Genomic DNA, 18,905 nt, shown 5'->3' with positions numbered 1-18,905 from the left:
GGAGAAGGCAGAGGGCAGACAGCCTTTATCCTGGGATCAATAGCCACCCCGCGATTGTGGACATCTGCCTTTCTCTTGTCCATACTTTGCTTGGTTTGCAACTTCAAACTTTGCCCATATCTTCAAATTCTGCTTCTTGATTAAGGACTCACCGACCCCCATAAAGGTTACATTTAGCCAGCAAACTATTGTCACAGAGTTGTCAATCACCATCAGTAGAATGCCAAACTAGACTCCATACAGAGCTGAATTGGGTCACTACCTGTCCACTATGTCCTTGGCTCTTTTTGTGGGACCAAAGGATACATATACAACCCTGCCCCAGCCTGTGAAATCAAGCTCCAAACATTAACGGTGGTGCAGGAGCCTCCTCACCTCTAACTATCAATCTCCCCTGAGGTTTTGCTTCTGATTTGTTCATGTTTATTTTCATCTGCTTAGGCCTCCCACATCTTACAATCTTCAAATTCCATGCCTGCCATTTTATAGTTTGGCACCCCATATATGTTCTCAGCATTCCTTTAACAATGAGCTAAACCATATTTAAGTGTTTAGCTCATTACACTGCAGTGTTTCTCAAGCTAGAGTAATATATAGACCCCTTTTTACAGAAAAAAAAAATTCTCAAATGACTCTAAGAATATGTCTATGGATTTCATTTTAAAGAACATTGAATTAAGTCCCCCTATTGGCCTGAACATAACAAATCTTGATGAACAGCCATAGGAGTACCTAAGTTTCTGTATAAACTGTGATTTATTATACTTGTCAAGCAGAATACAATTTGGGAATATAAATTCAAAACCAATGAATTGTTTTGTTCTTGAATGCCTGTTGGGGACACTTGTAGGCCTAGCATCCTCTATGTCAAGCAATAATAATACATTCAAAAATTAATCCCCAAATCCATTTATATCATTAACAATGGTCTTCCTTGGAGAGTTCCAATAGTAGTTGTAAAGTTTAAGGTTCTTGGAAAGCTATGAGTTTATTAATACCAAAACTCCAGGTACTTCCATTTATTCCTCTCTAAATTCCAGCCAGCCTTCAAGGCCAAGTTCTAATGTTAGATCTTGACCAATCCTGTTCACATTGAGCTATTCTGGTTCTAAACTCCTATGATATATTCTATATACTCCTTAATCATATACAATCATATACACAAAAAGGCCCAGAAACAAACTTACAAATACTATGATATATAGGCAAAATAAGTGGTTATATTGGCCTTGAGTAAGCAACAAGCAGAGTAGATATGTAGGATGTTGCTATCAAAGGATTCAGCAGTTGGAAAGGTACTGAAGGAATTCCAGTACTAAAATTTAGCCTAAGGATAATAGTGATGGAAAAAGTAGAATTTTTGCAAGGAGCCAAACAAGGAATCAAAATAAAGGAAGGATAAAAGTGGGAATGCAGTTGGGGTCAGTGGAAGGGAAGAGAATGGGAAGTACTTAATAATACACATTATCTCATTTAGTCCTCCCATCAATGTTATAAAGCTCATTGCTGTCAAATAACATCCTGAAGGTCACGTAGGTAATAAATGAAGGAATCTGATCTAATCCATTGCAACCAGTTTTTATGTTTCCAGAGTAAAACTGGATTACAAAAACCACAGGGAATAAGGCAAAAGGCAGAAGTCAAAACAGATCAGCAGCAAGGGTGAGTTGTTACTGAACTACTGGCCTAGGGTTCTTTAAATTCTCCTTGATTAGAAATAGAGCTAGTTACAAAGTTATAGGAAGAGAATAGGGCACTTGAACAACAAAGGTTGAAGAAAAATAGAGCAGGGTACCTAGTAGATATTAATTTATTAACATTTATTGAACTATATCTTGATCTGTCAATGGCTTTGTAAGTTCTTTTTATAGTGGTAAAATAAATATAACATAAATTTAGCATTTTAACTATTTTGAAGTGTACAATTTAGTGGCAATAAGTACCTTCACAATATTGTGCAACCACTACTACTATCTTGTAAGTTTTTCTAAATGCTTTTTCCTGTTCCTCATTGAGCTTAGCACAGTGCTACGCACATAGAAAGTGTTCCTTAAATACAGGGTTAATTTGTCTAGATGCCATCATGTCCATGTGATGAAAATGAAAGGATGTGGTCACTCTGGTTATGTTCCCAGGTCATTCTGTGCCTAAATAGAGCTTCTGTGAATCCTTGGCCATGTGGTCATGAGAACTTAGTCACCCTGGGAATAATAATCAGGGGTTCTCCTTTGAGCTTTTGCTTATTAGCATTCTGTCTCATGTACTTATACAGATTATTATAAATAGGACATTTGTATAGAGCTGTGGGTACAGCCAGAGTTTTCCTGCACAAATTTCCCTTAGATTAGAGGTTATGAGCTGCTTACATAATGTAATCAAACATGTAACTATCATATGGTCACAAACCTTTAATATTTCTTTTATGTGCCTATCCCAGTAGAAAAGAAATGTGTTTGTATTGAGTAAGAACTTTGTACATGTGTGGTTTGTTTTTTAAAATCAGCTTTATTGAGGTATAATTTATATACATTAAAACACATTTTATGTGTACAGATCAATGACTTTTGGCAAGTGTATATATTTATGTAACCATACATGTATAGGTTTTAGAAACTGCACTGGATTCAGCAATTATTAGTTTACAATAGTTGAATAAATATTGATTCTGAAACAACAGATATTTTGGGATTCTTGTTCTATTATTTCCTTCTGTTTGCGAGTATATTAATATTGTACAGATACCTAATCCAGAAACTTCAAATATTTTGCTTCTTCTAACTTAGAGGCATCCAGAAGCAATTCAATTTACTGCATTCTATTTTAGGTAACACATTTCAAGAAAATATGCAGAATATGGAACATAAGCAGAGTAAGAAGCCAGTATTGAGAAGCCTAGAAATTATATTATAGAAGGAATGCAAAAGAAGCAAGGGTTCTGAAGAGAAAAAATATGGTGGGGTGGGATAGAGTGAGGAAGGATGATGGTTTCAAAACCTTGAAAAACTTTCATATGGAAAGAAGACAAAATTTGTTCTGTATGTAGCTTTAGAGGCTAAAAGTGCCAAAAAGAAGTTATTATAGGGCAGATACTTTTAACTCTAACTCTTCTAAGAGTTAGACCCTCCAAATGTAATGGTTTAAGTATCAATATCCTTGTGCTGTAATTGTTCCAAAAGAGGTTAAAAGACCATTTATTTGAGACACTGGGGCAAGAGTAGAGGGATTAGACTGGTTGGCCTCTTGAGTCCTTTACCATTCCAATTCTGATTGTGTGATCTAGGAACTTCTCATTTAAAACTAGATTTCAGGGAAACCATAATTCAAAGATAAACAACCCCAAAATCATGGTTTGATCAGGAACAAAGAACTAAACCTAGACAGAACTGCAAGCAGAAACTCCTGGGAAAGACAAATAAGAACAATTCAGAAAAATGATGGAAAATCTATCTTTCCCACCAAATTGACTTTGTGCTTCCCAATCTATGTTAACAGTATCACTGACACCCAATTATGCAGAATAAAGACAATATTCCTTATCTTTGACTCCATCTTCCTCAAATTTCTGCTAATACTTCCCCAGAAATATCTCTCAGCTGTCCTTTACCTTTACACTGGTATTGTCATTGCTCCAGGTGAACTCTTGCAATTGATTCCTAACCAGTCTTCCTTTCCATGACCTCCTCTTCTCTTAGGCCATTATTCACAAAGCCAACAGTGATCTTTCTGAAGCACAGACTGAATTTCATGACTCTAGCCTGCTCAAGAATCAGTATTAGGCTTTTTAATGCCTACAAAGTAAAGTTCAAATTCTTTAGCATGGCATTCAAAGCCATCACAATCCGGCCCTCACCCTCCTTGCTTGCCCATGGTACCTTAGGCTTTGGTTATACTGCAGTACTTATCATTCTGGAACATGCCATACACCTCTCTACTCCATGTCATTGTTCAGCCTCTCAAATATACTCCATAACTTCCCCCTGTGGACATTTACTCATTTTTCAAGGCTCATACAAATACTGTCTACCTGTGTGAAGCTATCCTTAATGCTTCCACCTCATGACTCCTGCCTCCTTCCTTTGGAATTAAAGGCTTTTCCTTGGAGCTGATAATACCTCTCTTCATTCTCGCTTTTGCATTTACCCGTCATGCTTGAAAGCTCAGTTTCTGGGGTCCGGGCCTATCTCCACTCACTGTAGAATGCTCAAAGGAGGCGGGGCATGGTGACTCATACCTGTAATCCCAGCACTTTGCGAGGCTGAGGCAGGTGGATCATGATGTCAGCTCGAGACCAGCCTGACCAACACGGTGAAACCCCGTCTTTACTAAAAATACAAAAACTAGCTGGGCATGGTGGCATGTGCCTGTAATCCCAGCTACTCAGGAGGCTGAGGCAGGCAAATCACTTGAATCCGGGAGGCGGAGGTTGCAGTGAGCCAAGACCATGCCACTGCATTCCAGCCTGGGTGACAGAGTGAGACTCCGTCTCAAAGAAAAAAAAAGAATCCTCAAAGGCAGAGAATGGGCTTCATTTATTTCTATATCCAACCTGATCACACCCTCAATGTTAAGCATCTAACACACTGCTTGTATATAACAAGTGCTTAATATAAATTTATTGAATTAATCTGGAATTTGAGAACAGTTAAACTTCTGTCTATGGCTTAATACCAGTTTTAAAAAGTCTAAGTTCTATTAAAATTCTAATTAAAAGCCTAGTGATTATAAAAGCTTCTCATTCTAATAATCCAACAATTCTGCATCCAAAACAGTTATATACTTACGTTCACTAGGAGAGAGAAGTCAGTGACCAGTTGGCTAAGTTCAATTAAGTCCTTTAAAAGAAAGGGAGAGGAAGTTACTTTTATGCTTCACAACTACCAAAAAGAAAATATTTTTTAACATACCGCTTCTAAGGTTTCCCACGATTCTGCAGCATTTTGATCTTGAGGAATTTCAGGTAAGGCATATATCTGAGTCAAACTCTGAGAACTAGCTTCAGCTTCAGTAGTATGAAATGCCCCTGGATGAACATAATAACCCCATGTTTAGAGTTTATTTGCTTTGTTAGAAAGAAGATAACATAAATTGATTTCATAAAACAAATGCCATGTTAAATGCTCTCTAAATTTAGGCTAAAAGGAAATTGATAATTCTGCAAAAATAGAATTTGGCTGGGTGCAGTGGCTCACACCTATAATCTCAGCACTTTGGGAGGCTGAGGCGGGAGGACCGCTTGAGCCCAGGAGTTCAAGACCCATCTGGGCAACAGAGTGAGACCTCGTCTCTACAAAGAAATTAAAAAGTTAGCCAGGTGTAGTGGCACACACCTGTAGTCCCAGCTACTTGGGAGGCTGAGGTGGGGGGGATCACTTGAGCCTGGGAGGTCAAGGTTGCAGTGAGCAGTGATCATGCCACTGCACTCCAGCCTAGGTGACAGAGCAAGATCCTGTCTCAAGAAAAAAAAAAAAAAAAATTATCCATGGGACAGCTTGTTCCCCAGATTAGTTAATACATTTTCTTTTCTTAAACTTTTTCTTTTTCGTTTTTAATTGACACACAGTCTTGCTATGTTGCCCAGGCTGGTCTTGAACTCCTGGCCTCAACTGATTCTCCTGTTTCAGCTTCCCAAAATGCTAGAATTACAGGCATAAGCCACGACACCAAGCTTACCCACATATTTTTTAATCTACACAGTCGTCTAAAAAATGGCTACAAGTATCATCTATCCAATCTGAATAACTAGGGCTAGATGTGGAAGAAGTACCAAAGGAAAATTATTTTACTTGGCCAATGTTCCAAGGAGACGTACCTATATAAATAGGTTTAATACTTTTCATCCTTAAACTCCTATTTGGCTATTTCAGTGTAAATACCAGATACAGCAGGTGTTGAAAGCAGGGAAGTAATATGTTTTTATTAATGATAATCAGTCACTATTGGTAACAATAAGATTGTCACCAAACATTCTTACCGTATGTGTCTTTTTTGTCACTACTCTTCTCCTCAGAGTCAATCTTCTGGCCCATGCCTCCATTGCTTCTACTTCTTTTGAGTTTTAAAAAGTCATCAACCCACTAGGACTTTCCCCATTAAACACCGCCATGATGATGAATTAATTCATACTTTAAAATCTACCTTTAAGTCTTTATTTCCTCATATTGGTTTTACCAATCATTCATTCATTGAGTTGACATTTATTAAATGCCTACTACCTGCTGATCAGTGTGCTGAGGTGCTGTAGACACAATGTTAAACCATAAAAAGAGTTCGGAGGAGGCAACATAGTGTAGTGGTTAGGAGCTTGGGCCTAGTCAGAAAGACTTGGGAGAATTCTGATTTGGCTATTTATTAACTGTTTGCCTTGGGTATTTCATCTCTTTGGCTGGTTTTTCTCCTTTGTAAAATAAGGTGATATTCACTTTGCACAGTACCTGGGTTATATATAAAGTACAAGTGCTCAATAAATTAGTTACTGCTGCTGCTATTATTAACAGATCTTACTATAAAATGCACGATACAGACATATTAATCATCAAGCTCAGCCAGTATAGTCTAATAAGAACTGTAATACTGGCAAGTATAGAGTCCTACATGGGCACAGATGAGAGGTATTTAACCTAGACTTGTGGATGGGGAGAGTGGTCACAGAAGGCTCTGCCGCTGAAGCCTGAGGATGAACAAAAATTACTATATAGGTGAACTGGTGCAGGGGTGGAAGGAGAAGCAAAGAGCATTCAGGTCAGAGAGAACAGTATGTGCATATGCTTAGGGACTGAAAAACGTTCAGTATAGCTGACTGTGATAAGGAGAAAAGCAAAGTTTAAGGCTGGAAATCTACTTTGAGATTATTCATGGCATTTGTAAACTATGTTAAACAGTTTTGTTTTTCACAAAAGATCAATATGTTACTATTAATAATAGTTGGAGACTACTGGGAAGGTGCCATAATCAGATTTTAGATTTACAGAGAAAACCATAGCTGCCATGTAAAAAACACATTAAGGATGAAGTTGAAAGGTGACAAAATTAGAAAGTAAAAAAACCACCTGAGATCAGGAGTTCAAGACTAGCCTGGGCAACATGGCAAAACCTCATCTCTACTAAAATACGAAAAGTTAGCTGGTGTGGTGGCATGCACCTGTAATCTCAGCTACTTGGGAGGCTGGGGCAGGAGAATTGCTAGAACCTGGGAGGTGGAGGTTGCAATGAGCCAAGATCACACCACTGCATTCCAGCCTGGGCAACAGAATGAGACTCCGTCTCAAAAAAACAAAAACAAAAACAGTCTGAAGGCTTTCCAATATATCCAGTGTAACATGATGGTGATCTGCTCTAGGATAGTTACAGTAGAAATGGAAACAAGAGATCTGAAGGTCTACTGTCTCCCATTCACTTCAAGCTCAAAACACCTACCACTTACATTTTCTGAGCACTCACTGAGTATTGTGTTAGGGTGCCAGGGATAAAAAGTAATTAACACAGAGTACATTCTCTCAAGTAACTTATATTTTAGAAGAGCCAGACATACAAAAAGAAATCATAAAACAATAGGAGACTGCATTGGTATCTATCTAGAATCAGACATATATACATAAGTATTTTATGAGAGTTCCGAGCTGTGGGTGGCATCTGATCCAGTTTGATACAGTATGCAGCTCACGGGAAGCCTTTCTAGAAAACTTGAGGTTACTAGGCAAAGAAGAGAGGAATATACATTCTAGGTAGAAAAACCAGTATGAACAAAAGCCCTCAAGGAAGAAACAATGTAGGTAGGTAAATCAGCAGTTTGATGGTACCAAAGCAAGAAGTAAAAGACAAGTTACAAGTATAAGCCTACAGATGGTCAGGAGGGGCCTTGCAGACCAGTTTAAGACTTTGGACTTTATCTGGCAAACCAAGGAGAGCTGTTGAAGTGCTATAAGCAGAGAAATGCCATGATGACATGTGGCACCTGATCTACTCCTAAAAGTAAGCAATTATAACTCTTAAGTTCATATTCTCTCAATGACCCTTTCAGCCAAAACTATAACTGAAATAGTATTTTATAAAACTGTATTACTACTTTACCTTTAAAGCCTATGAATGCTTTACCTCTCTAGGAAAAATGTTTCAATTGTTTAGGAAGAGCATAGTCAATGGACTAAAAAGTAATTTGTAGATTTATCAGGACTGACAGTGTTTTTAATCTTATCTGAATATATTTATTTAACTTAAAGGAAGAGCAAAGGCAGGTGATACAGAGTAAGTTTTACATTAAAACATTATGGCAAATAGCCAATATTTTAAAAGCTCTAAATGATTGTTTACAAATGCTTAAAATAGTTACTCTATGCTTTACATTATCACCATAAAGACACTCTCATTTTCACTTCAACCAAGATAAATGAATTACTCTATGACCTTTCTTCTACTTAACATTTCCAGGTATTTACACTTCTTTAATATTATAATGAATAATGATAACTTCATTGTTATTAACAGATCAAATATAAAGGAGAACTTTATAACTATGACCACTCCAAATATTTTTTAAAGCCATAATTTATGTACTATTAAACAGGATTCAAATGAAGTTTGCAAGGGTATGCAACAAAATGAGGCAGATTATTATATATTAATACTTAATCTAAAAAATAACGGGTGGGAAATGTTTGACATTTTAAACAAACATAAAAGATTTCCCTCAGTAAAGAATAAAAATGTTTAAGTCATTTACGTCTCACTTGAAACCAAACTACGTATGCATCTTAGTTCAAATAGAGTCTTAGAACAAAGAGGTCTGTTTTCTTCCAGAAAAAACCCTGATGTAAACTTAAAACTCTAAACCTCGCTAATCAATTCAAGGCATGACTATCAATTAAAGTAAATCTTTTCATTTCTACAACTTCCATAATTCATTTATTCCAGCTTGCATTTAAAATCACTACCTCAGTGATGATCCTTTGACTTTGAACTTTTACAAACTGCTATGGACATGATAAGGCAAAACACTGAGATAGATTATAGTTTCAGGAAAGAAGGCTGAAGAACTTTAGATTTGTCTACAGAAGTAAAAAATTGCAACTGTTTCATATAACATAATCATCTCAGGTACTCCCACCCACACACAAACCGGAAGCATAAAGGGCAAGTAGAACATAGGACCTATCACTCACCACTGTTTTTTAAACCCCAGAATTGGCTTTAAAACCTTATTGTTGGTTTAGTTGAAGTGAGAAATAAACGAAATAACATAAGACTTTTCCCTTTTATATACATCCAAATATTTTCTCCCTCTTTCTCCATACTTTATGAACAGCAATGATTTTACCAAGAATTATATAATATATAAAAAACTTCCACTAAACTTTACCACATAAGAAAAAGTTTTATTATAAATCTAAATTAATTCAAAAGCCTTGCTGAAATATTTTCCAGTTCTGATGGTTTAAAAATAGTGAAATTAATTTGCTGTTCATCTACATAAGCCTATCTATCAAAATAAAATTACTTCTAAGCATGGCTTAGCTGCGAATGAAGACTTTAAAAAAAATTAAAATCAATAGAAAATACATCTTCTGAATCATAGAATACAAACCATCTACATGTTTCACAAAACTCTTGAGTACATGTATATACCTGTGATAAAAATCTAAATTTCATCAAATTCAATATGCTGGTCTGAAGTTCCCAGCAGTTTTAAGATTATATTCTTTTCTTTTGTGAATATTTGTTTAAAATGTAATAAGATTCTGTTCATTTTACACTACTGAAGTGTGTGTCCTGAGAGTAGAGAAAGACAAAAATGGAGAGAAGCACTGATTCACTCTGTATGACTTGAATCACCTTTCTAAATACAAATCAGATTTGGAGGCTCCTCACTTCACTTGGGTGGAAAGCAATATGCTAAAAGCGAAACCAGACACACAAGTGAGACAGAAGGGAGTTTCTTTCTCAGATCAAGAAGATTGGCAGAGAAGATGTGCTTTAGGAACTCTCAGAATCTGGACAAAAGAAAGCAAAATCATCACAGCTTCTCCCTAAACTTAATAAGCTTCTTTTATTCTCCAGAGAACATAAAACATCCTATTCTACTTGTTATTTCTATCTGTGAATGAAAAACTATTTTTATATTTTTGATCTTATTCATGGAAATGTGGCAACATTGCTTCTGAATCTCTGCTGATGTTTCCAATCAATTTATTTAGAATCAGACTGAATTTGTAAAGTAAAAAGTATTTTAAGGCACTTAACTTCTATGCAATAAAACAGATTTTCCATATAGGCTGCTGCTACTATAATGAGTATCTAAAGCAAAAATAAGGAAAAACTGGAGAGCACAGAATAAAAACATGTAGAATGACAAAAAACAGTCTATAGCTAGAAGAAGATCAAATATGGAGCAAACTCAATTCCTACCCCACTATTAAAGTCTTATGTAAATTAGTTACTTCCTTTCTTTTCATTATTCATTTCCTTTCCATCCTCTTGATTATTTATTAATAATATTTCTGGATTTGAGGCAATATAGTAGAAACTCTCACACTTGGTGAAATACTCAGGCACTTGGTGAGAAAGCAGTTTTTTAATTGCTTTATGTTGGCAGTGGATTCATAGTGAAAGCACACTATGACAAGCAGACTGTTCAGAATTTGAAATTCTATACACTGTTTTAGGTATAACCTAGGTATTGATTTTATTAATAGAATGATTATTTCAATCAAATCACTCCTTGATTTGAGAATTTACTCAATCACTCCTTTGGTGATCAACAGTCATTCATGTTGTTTCCAATTTTTAGTTATTACAAACTATGAAACAAATATCCTTGCATATAAGTCCTAATTTACTATATTAGTATATATTATTCTAGTATATACTAATATTAATAAGTTATTTTGTTACAGAGATTTAATTTTTTAGTTTTCTCCTAGTAATTAGGTCTTTAGTAGCCTATTTGGTGAATTGAAAAGTTTGAGAATCAAAAGAATTGGGAAGTGAATTTCACCTGCTATTTCTTCTCCCTCATCCTCTGGCTCTGCTCCAATTTTTTCCATTTCCTTTATGCACATACTTCTTCAAAATCTGCCGAAGTTTTTTTTTTATACCAATCAGCTTCCTATGGAGAAAGTTTATTTGCCAGCAAACTGGGTAAACTGCCTTTTTCTATTAATAATAATCACCCAATTCCTCTGATGATATATAAGCCCAAAGTTGTTGATCCCAAACGGTTCTACTGGTAGTAACACAAATAATGCAAAATAAAATGCAAATTAAAGCAAGTATTAGGGTATTAACATATTTTGAGAAAACTCTCAGATAGAACTCCAAATTTTCGTTTGATAGGGGAATTGCTAGAGATAGGCAATTCAAAGCTAAGTAGCAAAGAGATTGATGCTAGTTACTCTTTCCAGAAAATCCAGCTTATCTTCACAGTTATTATTACCATAACAACTATCACAATGTCTGGGTACATAAGATGGGCCCTTAATCACATGGAACTATAAAACCCAGTTACTCCACATGTGCACATAAAGCATCAGTTTGCACTAAGTGATAAAAACAGCCTTCAACCTCACCAGTATGGCAGCAATAACTATAAATGAACAAACTATCAAAAAGCATTCTTCCCAAATATTTTTCAACCAAGGATTGAGTGCTAGCATCTCCTTCTCTCAAAAACATTTATGGTACTGGTTATCCTCTGAGTGAGGTGATTACAGCACATGTGAAATTACAAAATTATCTCTAAAAAGATATTTATGTATTTATGTTTATAAAATATTTATGAATGGTCCATTATGTGCCAAGCATTGTGCTAGGTACTAAGGCTACAACAAAAGCAAGATTACTCAGAAACTCTGACTAGTGGCCTAAATGTTCCTTCCAAAGTTTTTTTTTAATCTCTCTATAAATTACTGAATCATTAGCACTGAAAATATAAAATTAAAAAATAATCTGGCTTTGGAGATAGTGATGCAGGAGTGCCCTAAGTAAATAAAAAAAGAAAAAATGGGCAGGTGTAACATCTGTAAGATTCTATTCTAATGTGTAACTGACTTATACTCCACCTTTTCCACAAAGATTAAAGGTAGCTTAGAATAATTTATAAAATACAACAAGATGAGACAAGTTACAAATAAAAGAGAAACACTAAAACAAAAAGGAAAACAAGGGCAGTAATTATAAAACAAAGCTAGGATAGGTTTAAAAATTAAAAATTTTGGCTCTAAGCTTTCTAGTAAACAATTTAAGTAAGAAAACCTTATCAGTTATTCCACTGAATACCCAAAAGATAAAAAAAAGACCAACTACTTTGAAGTACTACTATGTATTAAGCCAAGAATATTTTCAGAGTTGAAGACATTATAATGTGATCGGCAATTATCAATTACATCCTTAGAAGAGATGTAATGACAAATTTCACAGGGCTGTTTCTTAGAGTATCACTTCACAGAAGATGATGGCTTGACTCCCATTGTAGATTACTTAATGTTGTCAGTTATTCAGAGAACTTGGCTGAAAGATAGATCTAACATCCCCTCTGAAAATCAGAATGCTTAAGAAAAAGAGGCATGCCTGAAGAGGTCACCCCTGCACCTGGAAAGGAGTGAAGAGTACTCTGCACACAAGAATGACATTATCCCTTAGGAAATATATTTAAATTTCTCTTCAATAAATAGACAAATGGGTACTTGCCCTGAAATCCACTCCATAAGCATAACCTCAAGTTTTTTATTCTGCAAAATATCCAGAGTACACATTTCCGGGAACACTGATCAGGGTCCAAGTATTCAGCATATTGGGACAGCGAATGATCCTTGAAGACCTATAGGTAATTCAGTATCTACTCAAGGAGGTGAGCTTTAATTAACTGCATTACTGTGACTGAGAATAAGATTTAGTACAATACGTTACCACCAATAGTCATGGATCTGGTCAAAGGAGGCTGTAGCAAAATTTCTTCATCATTAAATTGCTTCTTAAGTTCTTCTACAGATTCCAAATGGAGTTGGAGAAATTCTGCTGTTGCTGCTGATGCTTCCTCTTTAACAGGATCTATCATTCTCTTTAGAAGTACTAGGTCATCCTTTCGGACTTTCAAACAAAGTTTCTCAATTTCTCGGATATTGGATCGGAGTTGCTATAAAAGAAAAAATCATTAATGCCACCACTTCTTAGTATAAAATATCTTTCTTTTCAGAAGAAATGTTACAATAGTTGTGGATGGAAATTATTACAAATGTCTCCAAAATAGAAGGTGTAGCATAATACTTTTACATTTTCCATGTCTCTGGCTGGCCAAATCCAGCATCTTTAGAAACCACATGCTCTTACTTTGAATTTATTTAGCATTTTTCCTTCATTAAATGTGGTTATACAAAGATAAATGCTCTTCACAATAAATCAAACACTGCAGAAGCATATGAAATAAAAACGATTTTCTCACTTCACCTATCCCACCCCCTCTTAACCCAATCCTCCCACACGTTTCTCACGGTTCATGCACACATTTAACATATATAAGGCTTCTCCCTTTTTATTAAAAAAATGGATTACATTATACACAGTAATCTATAATTTGTCATTCCATACTCAACAATATCATCCCTCCTGCTCAATGGTTACGCTATATTCTACAGTGTAAGTGCAGAAGAATTTACTCAATCACTCCTTTGGTGATCAACAGTCATTCGTGTTGTTTCCAATTTTTAGTTATTACAAACTATGAAACAAATATCCTTGCATATAAGTCCTAATTTACTATATTAGTATATATTATTCTAGTATATACTAATATCAATATGTTATTTTGTGTAGGAAAGACTCCCAGAAACAGGAATATTCAAATGATAATGTGCATTTTTATTTCAGAAGCTATTTTTTTTCCCAAAAAGCAGTAACACTTCACACTAGCATCAAAGTATGATTGCCTATTTCTCCACATGCTGCCAGTCCTGCATGTCATCTCACTGTTGCTTTACTCTGCACTGCCCTATGAATGAAGTTGTTAGATTTTTTATCAAATGATTTTCCTTCTTTTTGAGAAATACCTACTGGCTTAGTCATAAATTTTCCTCTAATATGTTGCTATAATGAATTATGTATAGATTTTGTAGTGTAGACTCATCTTTATATTCCTGGGATAAATCCTTTCTAGTCTATATACATAATTTTTAAACACAATGCTGAATTCATTTGCTAGTATTTTATCTGAAACTTTAGCACATAGGTGTGTGTGTGTGTATACATGTGTGCATGTACACAGTTTGTGTATTTATACTATCTTTACTAGGTTTAAACTTCCTTTAACAGGTTTAAGGTTGTGCTAGCTTCATAAAATATACCAGGGAGCTTTCCCTCTTTCTCAATGGTCTATACTTTGAAAACAAAGAAACTATCCCTTTAAGATTAAATAGGACAAATTTGCAAAAATAATCAAAGTAAGATGTTTCAAAAAAGTTATATGTCTATTCATATATTTTAAATTATTTTTCCCTAAAGTGTTTTCACAATATTAATGCAAATCCTATACAGTAGACAGACCAGTACATGTTAATTAATTTTTCAAGTGCATACTCTGAGTGAGGTGTTATATTACTATAGTCCAAATTATTACATATAGAAAAAGCAAAACAAAAAAAATCTGCTTAGGATTTACTTGGTTATCTAGTGGCAAAACTGGGGTTAAAACCCAGGTATTTCTATAGGGCCAGCAATCTTTCCACTAAACTAAAATCATAATGCCTATGTATATAGTATCTTAATATCATACAATCTAAAGTTTCCATTTTACTGTAGTAAAATTAAAGATAATTCTAGAAAAAAAAAATAGTTTAGTTACAACCTAAAGCATCTTGTAAGACTTTTCTGGGTGAAAAAACTGCACCTCTATCTTACCATAACTCTATACTTCCTGTAACCTTATCTTCAGTCTCTTACCATTCTAATATGAGCTCAAAAACCTAAGGATAATTAAACTGTAGATTCAAAATATGTGAAATGTAGGTATTAATATGTTAAAATTATACAACGGCATAGGTGAGCATCTAATCCAACCTCACAATTTTACAATAAGGAAACTGGAGTCTAGATAAACACAGTGCCTATTTCTCCACATGCTGCCAGTCCTGCATGTCATCTCACTGAATTAGGACTACAGCCCAGGCCTCAAGTTCCAGAACAATACTGTTTCCAACACACCACCATTTCCTGGCTGTGTGACTCCTTTCTGGACCATAATTATAAAGCTTGGTTATATAGTTGCCAGCCTACAGAAATATTTTAGGTAACATTATCTTGGAGGAGCGTTAAAAATTTTCTACAGTCAAACTTAATGAGCATTTGTTTGTGACATCTTCCTCTCTTATATAATTTGTACATATGTCTGTCCCCAGTCAAATTACAGTAGCCAGCTGAGAACTCTATTACTATGCGTAATGTGGAAAATTTTGAGGGAGAGAAAGAAAAAACCCACTGAAGTATAAAATCTGATACTATAATAATATAAACAATAATAACAAAAACATAAATAATGGCTAAATTTTTATCAACACTTAAAGTTATCCATTGTGCTGACTGCTTTACATCTTTTATCTTCCCTTCACAATATATCTTTGAAATGGGTATTACCATTATTCTCATTTTACAGAAGAGAAAATTAAAGCAACAAGCTCAAAAAGTAGCCCAAGATTACACTGCTAGTAAATAGTATAGGCAGGAATCAAATCCAGGCCACAGATCTTATGTTCTTAACTACTTTATTACATAGCAAACACCATCCAACACAAATATAATGCAAATCACACACACAAGCCACATATGTAATTTAAAAATTTCAAAAACTACATGTAAAAAGTAAAAACATGGGAAATTAATTTTAATATTTTTATTTAACCTAACATAGCTAAAATACTATTTTAATATGCAATTATAAAAATTATAAACAAAATATTTTAAATTGTTTTATTTGTAGTAAGTCTTAGAAATCTGGTAATATTTTACATTCACAGCACATCTCAGTTCAAACTGGCTACACTTTAAGTGCTCAACAGTCATATGTAGTTAGGAACTACTACATTGGATAGGGCAACAAGGGAATCGCTCTAAAATCAAATAGAGGGAACAAGATGGTAAAACCATATGTGAAGAACATAAAGTTAGGTGTTTCTGCTTCTAAAAACAGCAGACTAGGTGATTCAGACTAACTTTCCCACTAATGGCTACTTAAAAAGTTGAACAAAAATCAAATCACAAAACAAACGAAAAGAAAAAAAAAAACTTGAAAAGTATCAGAAAGTAAACAAGATAGTAAGTAACTATAGGACAACAATTGGGTAAAGACAGAAATCTAGAGAGATGAGTCCTGAACTCAGGGCCACATTTGCTTTGGGAGTATTTGCATACCAGAGTACAAGCTCACAAAGCTTGGATTTAAATTTCCATGCCAGGACCTGCTAAGTATAAGGACTCTGGTACTTTTGGCTGGGATCCTCAGAGCTCCACCCTAAGAACACAGGTAATCCTAAAATACAACAGCCCTTGCAAGAACTGCAGACTGGCCTCCAGTCTTGAGTAGCTCATAAAAAACCTTAAGCTCTAAAACTGGATAAAAATAATCTAGGAAAGTTAGTGCCCCCAGGGGCTTAGGAGAGCAAATGAAAATATCTGGAGGAAGATAACATCATCCCTAGCTTCAAATAATTTCTATAAATAATGTTTCAAATAAAATGTCCACCAATCAATCAAAGATTATCAAGCACATGAGGACATATGCAGCGTGAGGAAGAAACAGCAAAAACAACATGGAACAGAAACATCCAAAAGGACATGTAATGTGGGAATGAGCAAATGTAGTCTATAAAACTACAGTTACTTTGTTCAAAGGCATAAAAATAAAGCTTGAAAATTTAGCAGACCATTGGAAACTATAAAAAGTGACATACAGGCTTTTTAATGAATATTCTATAATTTTAAAATAGTGTTCAAAAGAATTTAATAAATGAGTTTAGCTTCATATGAGGCCCAGTTCAAGAAAGATATAAACTGGAAAACACATCTGAAGAAACTATGTAAAAAGCATCTATGTAAAACTATGTAAAATAGAAACAAGGAAAGTGAAAAATACAGAAGAAAAGTTAAGAAATACAGAAGATATAGTCAGAAAAGAGTACAATATACATTTACTTAGAATTCCAGAAGAAGACAGAAAATGAATTTGAATAGATAATGACTGAGAATTTTCAAAACATTGAAGAAAAACATCCATCCACAATTCAAAGTCAACAAATCCTGAGAAAAATAAATAAAAGGAAAAATACACCTAGCCAAAAGAGAGAAAAAGAAGGAGAAAAGATGTTTAAAAGCGCTACAGACAAGAGTATCTTGCAAAGAAACAGTAAGATTATAATAACTTCTCCACAGCAATAACAAAAGCCTAAAGACAATGGAACAATATATTCAAAGTATAGAAAGTAAATTACTATAAACCTAAAGTTCTATATGCTGCAAAAATATCTTTCAAGACCATAGGTAAAATAAAAATATTTTTAGACAAACAAAAGCTGAGAGTATTTGCCTTCAGTAAGAGAAATATTAAATGGTGACCTTCAAAAATAACCATTTAAGCTAAAAAGTGGGTAAATCTAGATGACCAGTAACTCTACTAAAACAATAATAATGTCTGTATATTTTTATATATAAAAATAATATAAAAATAGCATTTGAGTTGCAGGGCATACATGGAACTAAAATAGTCTAAGGAACTGATATTATCTGTACTTCTAAGTCAAATATGTATGTTGTAATTTCTAGTAAAAGTATATACATTTATTCTTTGGTATCCATGGAGGATTGGTTCCAGGACTCCCTGCAAATACCAAAAATCCATAGATGTTCAAACCCTTATATAAAATGGTGTCATATTTGCATATAATCTATCAATATCCTCCTGTATACTTTATCTCTAGGTTACTTATAATACCTAATACAATGTAAATACTATATAAATAGTTGTTTTACTGTACTTTTATAGGGAACAGTGACAAGGAAAAGAGTCAGTACAGATGCAACTATCCATTTTTTTAAAAAATATGTTTTTGTTCCATGGTTGGTGAAATCCATGCAGAAGGCTCAAATGTAGTTCCTAAACTAGAAAGGAAAAAATTAGATAAACTAAAAAAAAAGATCGGGGGCGGGGCAAGATGGCCGAATAGGAACAGCTCCAGTCTCCAGTTCCCAGCACCAGCAACACAGAAGACGGGTGATTTCTGCATTTTCAACTGAGGTACTGGGTTCATCTCACTAGGGAGTGCCAGACCATCGGTGCTGGTCAGCTGCTGCAGCCCCACCAGCGAGAGCTGAAGCAGGGCTAGGCATCACCTGACCTGGGAAGTGCAAGGGGGAGGGGAATTCCTTTTCCTAGCCAGAGAAACTGAGACACACAACACCTGGAAAATCGGGAAACTCCCACTCCAATACTGCGCTTTGCCAAGGGTCTTAGCAAACGGCACACCAGGAGATTATATCCCACTCCTGGCCGGGAGGGTCCTATGCCTGTGGAGCCTCCCTCATTGCTAGCACAGCAGTCTGCGATCTAACGGCAAGGCAGCAGCCAGGCTGGGGGAGGGGCGCCCACCATTGCTGAGGCTTAAGTAGGTAAACAAAGCCACTGGGAAGCTCCAACTGGGTGGAGCCCACAGCAGCCCAAGGAGGCCTGCCTGTCTCTGTAGACTCCACCTCTGGGGACAGGGCACAGCTAAACAAAAAAAGAAAAGCAGCAGAAACCTCTGCAGATGCCAACGACCCTGTCTGACAGCTTTGAAGAGAGTAGTGGATCTCCCAACATGGAGGCTGAGATCTGAGAACGGACAGACTGCCTGCTCAGGTGGGTCTCTGACCCCTGAGTAGCCTAACTGGGAGACATC

At 35.4% G+C, this 18,905-nt stretch overlaps 1 protein-coding gene across 3 annotated transcripts in view; it reads right to left on the bottom strand.

Annotated features, from left to right (window-relative positions):
- STX17 (syntaxin 17) overlaps positions 1 to 18,905 on the bottom strand; it is a 68,832-nt gene that overhangs the window by 7,253 nt on the left and 42,674 nt on the right. For all 3 annotated transcript variants that reach the window (XM_011939500.1, XM_011939503.1, XM_011939502.1), the window contains 3 exons: positions 12,898 to 13,123; positions 4,905 to 5,020; positions 4,782 to 4,832 (listed from right to left, as the gene is read on the bottom strand). In XM_011939500.1, coding sequence (XP_011794890.1) covers positions 4,782 to 4,832; positions 4,905 to 5,020; positions 12,898 to 13,123 — 393 coding nt within the window. The remainder of the gene's footprint in view (positions 1 to 4,781; positions 4,833 to 4,904; positions 5,021 to 12,897; positions 13,124 to 18,905) is intronic.

The sequence above is a fragment of the Colobus angolensis genome, unplaced genomic scaffold (genome assembly GCF_000951035.1).
Source record: "Colobus angolensis palliatus isolate OR3802 unplaced genomic scaffold, Cang.pa_1.0 Scaffold181, whole genome shotgun sequence".
NCBI lineage: Eukaryota > Metazoa > Chordata > Mammalia > Primates > Cercopithecidae > Colobus > Colobus angolensis.
Note: the sequence above shows the minus strand (reverse complement) of the source record. Positions and strands in the feature narration are given on the sequence as shown.